Source organism: Hevea brasiliensis, chromosome 5, assembly GCF_030052815.1.
Source record: "Hevea brasiliensis isolate MT/VB/25A 57/8 chromosome 5, ASM3005281v1, whole genome shotgun sequence".
Classification (NCBI taxonomy): domain Eukaryota; kingdom Viridiplantae; phylum Streptophyta; class Magnoliopsida; order Malpighiales; family Euphorbiaceae; genus Hevea; species Hevea brasiliensis.
Window position 1 is genome coordinate 21,819,575 of NC_079497.1, and position 7,880 is coordinate 21,827,454.

At 33.7% G+C, this 7,880-nt stretch overlaps 1 protein-coding gene across 1 annotated transcript; it reads right to left on the reverse strand.

Moving 5' to 3' along the window:
• Nucleotides 1-3,582: 3,582 nt before the first annotated feature.
• Nucleotides 3,583-4,134, reverse strand: LOC110656628 (uncharacterized). Its single transcript, XM_021813497.2, has one exon. The coding sequence runs from the start codon at nt 4,132-4,134 to the stop codon at nt 3,583-3,585; it is 552 nt and encodes a 183-aa protein (XP_021669189.2).
• Between the last annotated feature and the right edge of the window lie 3,746 nt (nt 4,135-7,880).

Genomic DNA, 7,880 nt, shown 5'->3' on the forward strand with positions numbered 1-7,880 from the left:
TTAGAGATCAGACTAATAGCAATAAATGATAATACCAAACTTCAATCGAAAGCAAAATTGAAATTTAAGCAAGTACATAAAATTGAACTCTATTGAGATCGGATGGTCTGAGGACCAAACTAGAGCAAAATAAAAATAATTATTTAGGTTATTTGCTGACGGAAATTGGATTTAAACCGGGAAATCAAACTTCAATTAAAACTAAAATAAGAATGAGCTCGGGGATCGAATAATCAGCACTTAAACTTCTGATAAACTCAAACTCGAACAAGTATATAGGATTAAGCTTAATAAAACTCAAAACTAGTATTATTGAGTTCAGGCAATCCCAAGATTGGAGTATAATAGAATTCAACCTTTATTGAGATCGGATAATGTTGGGATTGGATCCCAATTTAGAAATTGACTACATGAAATTGATGAACATTAAAACTAATAGATGAGAATTAATTAAACTAGAACTGTTGTTTTTGCTAAATGATGAACAAAATCCAGTATTATTGATGAAACTTAAAATCAGTATTATTGAGTTTGGGTAATCCCAGGATCGGACTACAACATATTTGTAACCTTTATCGAGATTGGCTAATGTTGGGATTGGATCCCGATTCAAAAACTACATAAAATTGATGAACTAACAGACGGAAATTAATTAGACTAGAATTATCGTTTCTGCCAAATGAGAAATTTATTGACCGACCAAAATACAGTATCTACAGCTGCCCTTCTTTACAATTTTTTCTATTAAAGAGAATGAAATTTTAATTTCATTCTCCTTAAATAGGAAACTTGTATAGATATAGACTCATATTTTAGATGGGTTAAATGCTCAAAATCAACATGGATCTTGAATCCAGTGGTTGATGGCATAAAAATAAATTACATAAAATTAAAATCAACTTGGATCGTGAATCTAGAGGTTGATAACAAGAAATTAAATTGCAAGAAATTTAAAATCAACTTGTATCTAGAATCCAGAGGCTAATAACAGAAAATTAAATTGCAAGAAATTAAAATCAACTTGGATCTTGAATCCATAGATTGATAATAGGAAATTAAATTGTAGGAAATTAAAGTCAACTTGAATCTCAAATCCAGAGGTTGATAATAGAAAATTGAATTGCAGGAACTTTAAAATCAACTTGGATCTTAAATCCAGACGTTGATAACAGAAAATTAAATTGTGAGAAATTAAAATAAACTTGGATCTTAAACCCAGAGATTGATAACAGGAAATTAAATTGTATGAAATTAAAATCAACTTGAATCTTGAATCCAAAGGTTGATAATAGGAAATTAAATTGTATGAAATGAAAATCAACTTGGATCTTGAATCCAGAGGTTGATAACAGAAAATTAAATTACGAAAAATTAAAATCAACTTGGATCTTGAATTCAGAGGTTGATGACAGAAAGATAAATTGCATGAAGTTAAAATCAACTTGGATCTAAAATCCAAAGGTTGATGACAGAAAGATAAATTGCATGAAGTTAAAATCAACTTGGATCTTGAATTCAAAGGTTGAAAATAGAAAATTAACACAAACAAAAGTTTAGGATGTTAAGAACAAATGATTACTATTATACCTAAACAAATAGGCTAATTTTGAGCTTGGTTAACTAGAAAATTTACCATAAGTTTAACTATGAAAGGTTGAATGTTCGATCTTCAATGTAAACCTGGTGAGGGACCTCTACCCGATCCAAAGTTTACTTAATCATGAACTTGAAGCTGAATGATTGATAGGAGAAGAAAAAGTAGACCCAAAGATAAGGTTTTTTCGTTCGTCTCCAATTCCCTTCTCTTTAGTCATTTAGAGGCTCCTCGTTATAGAGAGTGGCTTCTCCAATTCTCAACTTCTTTTGTTAGGAGTGCCTTTTCAGGTTTTCACTCCTATCTTTTTTTTTATAGCTCACTTTTTTAGGATGCCTTTCGGGTTTTTATCCTTCCCTCATTTTGCAGAAAGTGCCCTTATAGGTTTTTGCCTTCTTTCTCTCATTTTGCTAGGAGTGCCCTTTCGGGTTTTCACCACCTACATGTTTTTTTTATGTAGCTCAAGTCCTAATCTCTTTGGTGGTATCTTGCATTAGCATGTTATTTGTTCACTGATTTTTATTCCCTACAATCTGAAAGTAATATATATAGAGTTACCAATGTTTAAATTCTTACCTTATAATAAAAAGTTAATAAGTTAACAATGCAAATTCTAAGATAAATGGGCTAGTGAGTCGTGTATGAATTGTAAGAAAAATTGACATTACGATTTTTTATAATGAGAAATAAGAATACATGAAAAGTATACAATTCTTGGAAGAATAGGTAAGGGAGGTCTCATGAATTCCTTTCAATCAACCTTTAGGACCCTTCATTGCCAAAGATACTAACAATACGAGAAGAACCCTTGTGTTATGGTCACTTGCTGCCTTCCAACTCTGAGCCTATCACCAAACCTTATTTGTGCATTTTTGTCCTACTAGAAGTTCCTTTTTAGGTTTTCACTCCTAGTTTTTTTTAGGCATAATATCTCTTTCCAGCATCTGCATTTACTAGTTTTGACAATTCTTCTCCATCCATGTGGGTTAAGATTAAAGCGCTCCCAAAAAATGCCTTTTTAATCACATATGGCCCCTCATAAGTTGGTGACCATTTGCCCCAAGGATCATTTTAATTTGGCAGTATTTTCTTCAGAATAAGGTCTTTAGGCTAGAATTCTCGAGGTCATTTATTCTTATCAAATGTCTTATCCATTCTAGCCTGGCATAGCTATCCATGACAAATTGTTGCTAATCTTTTCTCATCAATCAGATTGAGCTAATTGAGTCTTGTTTTGACCTATTCAATTTTATCCAACTATGCCTTTATTAAGATCTGTAGAGAGGGAATCTCCATCTTAATTGGTAAAACTGCTTCCATGCTCTACACTAATGAATATGGAGTTACCCAAGTCGACATTTTTATTGTAGTTCGATATGCATAGAGGGTGAAAGGAAGCATGTCATGCCACCTTTATAAGTGATGGTCATCTTTTCAATTATCCATTTGAGATTTTTATTGGTAGCTTCTATAGCCCCATTCATTTGAGGTTGATAGGGCAAAAAGTTGAAGTGACAGATCTTATACTGGTCACACAGCTTCTTGACATTTGAACCATTCAAATTCTTAGCGTTGTCAGTAATAATCTCCCTGGGGAGGCCATATCTATAGATAATGTTATTCTTGAGAAACTTTACGAATGCACTCTGAGTGACATGGGCATATGAGGCATCTGCCTAGCCATCATATGTCCATTGGCATGGGTGGCACAATTCCCTTGATGGGTTTCAAAAAAATCCTTTTAGCCTTATTTGCATCCACACACCTCAATATCTCTATTGAAGTTTCTTTTATGTAGGATTTCACCACTGGGGAAATGCCCTAATGCTAACCTCTTGATCATTCTCCTTTCATTTCTACTTGCCCCTAGAGGATACTCTCTAGTTTTGATGTATTGCTGAATGTCGTAATACCAGGGTTTACCATTCATCTCCTCTTCGAATCATAAGGTAGTATGCAGGCTGACCCCTAGCTTTTATCTACAATAACTACACTTCTTGCCTCTCCTCCATTTGAGTCATAACTACTAGCGTAGCCAAAACATCAGCAAAATACTTCTTATCATGACCCAAATGTGTAAAGGAGATTTCTTTGAACTTCTTGATCAATTCTAGGAGATACTTCTGATAAGGGACTAGTTTTGGGTCTTTGGTTTGCCATTCTCCCTTTACTTGGTAGATTATCAGGGCTGAGTCTCCATATACTTCCAATTTCTTTACTTTCATTTCAATAGCAGCTTGTAAACTGCTCATACAGGGCTCATATTCTATGACATTATTGGTGCATTCGAATCTTAGCTTGACTGCCACCGGGAAATATTTCCTATCTGGGGATACCGGTACTGCCCCAATCCCATTACCAGAGAGGTTAATTGCCCCATCAAAATGCACCTTCCATACATCATTTTGTCCCTCAGTTTCCTCACTTATTACATTGATATGCTCATCCAGGAATTCAAAATCTAGCACCTCATAATCATCAATTGGATTTTTTACTAGGAGGTCTGTTATCACGCTTCCTTTTATCACTTTCCTAATCATATAGACGTCATATTGTGAGAGTATGACTTGCCACTTTGCTATTCTCTCGGGTATGAATGGGTTTCAAAGACATACTTAATCGAATCTGTAACACTCTTATGTTTAGTAGTGCGTTCTACTGTTCCTGTGACCAGTGTTGTCCAGACAGCTAGGATGCCTAGGACTACATGTAGATATGAGTGAGGAGACATAGAATAATGAAATACAAGAAAATAAAATACAAGAAAAATAAAGAAAAAATAATAGCAATGGAATGTAACCAAGTTAAACGAGCCGAGAACCTTAGCGATGGGTGATCGCACCGGGAAGTTGCGGCGTGGACAGTTGACTAGCCCTGGACCATGGGGAACCCTAGAAAATATTTTTAAAACATAATTAAAGACCTATTGAAGTATAAATATCATTAGAAATATCAAAGAAAAATTAATTAATTAGTACAAAGAAAAATGGAAAATCGGGAAAATGACAAAAATCGGTGTTACCAAAAAATCGGGAATGCAATCTGAATAGGGGCATTGTGGTCATTTGACACCCCGAGTTGTTTTTTGACCTAAATTTCCATTAAAAATAAATGATATTGCACTTGGAAAATGTCATGAAAAATTAAATTGGTGGTACCTAATTCAAATAGCAAAAGATAGGAGCTTAAAGTGAGAATTTGGAACTTTAGAATAAATAAATATTTAACCCTTACTTAGCGCTCCACTTACTCCACTTAAATGGACCACTACACCTTCATTTGGACAGAAACTTCATCTTCTTCAACCCTCCCAAAAAACCAGCCGAAAATTTTCTTGAGAAAATCCTCCATGGCCGTCCATGGCCAAGCTTCCATTTCCCATGATCCAAGCCATTTTTCCACTTGATTCCTTCACTAAAATTGTTCTACACAACTTGTGCAGTAGATAGGCAGCAAGAAGATCAAGTTTTGGTGAGGTTTTGAAGAGTTTCAAAAGTGGTAAGTATGTGTTTTTTATTATTATTTCATTAAACCTTGAAGGGATGTTATGGGTAGTTGAATTGTGGAAGGATTTTTGAAGTTTGATGAGTTAAGGGAGAGGTCCATTTTTGGCAGCCATGGAACTTCAATGAGAGCATTTTATCTTTGCATGTAAATGGTAGATTAAAGTGTTGATGCAAGTGTTTTTGTGTGTAGGAATAAATTAGATAATGTATAATAAATGTATGTGTGATAGTACACTTAATTTTGGAAGCTTGGAAGTTAATTGATGTGTAGATCAAAATATGTTGTTTCATAGTTTGGTTTATGGAATTATATTGTTGAATTATGGTGCTTGTTATGGCAGCTTGTATATGTGTATTAAGGTTTGAGTTTGGACATGTAAATGAGCTTGTCATGTGGTTAAATTATTTGTAATTTGGACTTGGAAAATTCTGGACTATAATGTGCATATTGAGTGTGGTTATAAGCTGCCAAAATGACAAAAAATGAGTTGCTAAATGTGTTTATGTTATGGTACAAAACAGAAATAGCATGAAGGAAGTGACTTGGTAAGTGTTGAATGTGTCCTTTGGTATGTGATGAAGAGTATGTTGCAGGGCAGTGTGTGTTTTGGCTTAGAACCTTAAGTGTGTGACTCCAATTGGTATGAGACCAATTGGAGGTGAAACTAGACACAAAATATGCCAACTTTCATGGAGGAAGCTTACCAAAATTCTGCTTGGAAGGTGACTTGAAAAATGACCAAATCTGGATTAGTACATTTAAAACCTGAAAATTGACCATTTGGGCAGTAGTTTGTATTTTAACCATAACTCACTCAAAACAGGTCTAATTGACCTAAAATTTTTATCATGAATAGTTTATACATATATCTACAATTCTTATGAAGGCACCAAAGCCCAGAAATGACCATAAGCAAGCCAAATAGCTTGCACAAGTTCGGGTCCAAAAACTAGCCGAACAAAAAATGACCTAAAAATGACCTAAAGTGACCATTTTGATGCATTCTGACCAGCATTTGTAGATTGACCATAACTTGGTCTACACAACTCAGAATGACCTAAAAGTTTTTAGTTTTGACCGAAACCCGAAAATCGAGGGAACTAGGTCATCCGGCTAGGTCAAATTAGTATACCGAAATCCGACAAATTGCAATAAAATGCAACATACTTGGAAATGAATTGGGTAACATGTACCAACACTAAAAGGCCATAAAATGTGATACATTGATAACATTAAAACCTAAATCACCTAGAGTGCATTGAGTGTCAATAGTTTAGGTTGACTAAAGGAAATAATAGAATTCAATAAATTAAGTATTAAGCCTTATTGTTAGAAATGGTTTAAATGAGTACTGAAACACTTCAAATTGTGTTTCTCAGTTAACAAAGACTCAGGGAAGGGGAAGGAAACACTGAGTCAGGGCCAAGAGACAGTTATCAGAGGTTTGTGCATAACAGTTATTTCTTTTTAATTTTTCAATTGAAATAAATTATGACTATTTGTATATTATTGTTTTAAATTGTGAAAATTTGTTTGATTGATATTTGATGGATACTTATTGATTGAAAAGCATTGTAAATGGTTTAAAACCATAGCTATCATGTATATTGATTGAATTCCTCTCTGGCTGAAGTGTTGAGGTGTGTGCCTGTTGAGGACGAATAGAATGAGTACTCATATTATTGTTAGCTAGCTATGTTATTCCTCATTAGCCATCGGCTTTTGGGACGAATTGAATTCCTCACTAGCCATCGACTTTTGAGACGAATTGAACTTTGGAACATGATTAAGCTCTGTGTATGATTTATTGATATTCATTGTGATATTGTGAAATAGAGTTTAAATTCTTATTGACATTCACTGTCTCTGAATTTAACTATGGTTTTTAGTATCCATTATTTATATGACTCATGATTTGTGATTTTAATTTGTATTTGGTTAATGTTGTGCACCATTGAGACAATGGCTAAGTGATAGCTTTTCATTGCTGTTGTAGGTAGATAGACTGACAGGGCAGCAGACTAGGCTGCTAGTGCTTTAGTGAGAGATCATCGGGTATATTGAGTATACCGTATTTTGCATTTTGTATTATAATGTATGTTCACTGTATGTTTTGAGCAGTTATAAATTAAAATTGTACATTGAAGTTGTAAAATAAATTGTAAATTATTTTGGTTTGTAAATATTGTGATATATTTGTTTTATCTCAGCCTTTGAAAACACTGAAAAAAATTATTGTGGATTTGAGTTGACAAATGTTGAGAAACATATTGTGTTGATTAAATGTTGGAGTTTGATATTGAGAAATATATTTGAAGTGCTTTTTACAGGTTTTTAAAGAACTGCTTATTCAAAATACAGATGGCACTCTGCTAAAATTTTTACAGAAATTACTAATAATTCAAATATGTTAGCTGTTTCACTTCAGTTCAAAAAAATTTTTAACACCTGTAAATAGTGCTCACCACTGTAAAAGAAGTAAGAAAAGTTTTAAAATTCCTTGTAGTGTATTTAATGGGTTATCAGTAGACGAAGTTGGTAATTCATTAGGTATGCTACGGGATCATGTTATGCCTTACAGAGGGGTAGGGTGTGACATATTTTAGTGGTATCAGAGCTAGTTTTTAAAATTCTGTTTTCACCTGTAATTTGAATATTCTTTCTTCATAGTACAATTGCTCACTGTCATTGTTTGATACATACAGTACATTACATTATAAATATGCACTAATAGGAGGAAATCTCCTTGTGTTATTTGTTCAGGAGGTCTAAGATCCTT

What these genes read in the sequence shown, in the direction of transcription:
- LOC110656628 (XM_021813497.2), bottom strand. Translation starts at nt 4,134, where the DNA reads ATGATTAGGAAAGTGATAAAAGGAAGCGTGATAACAGACCTCCTAGTA.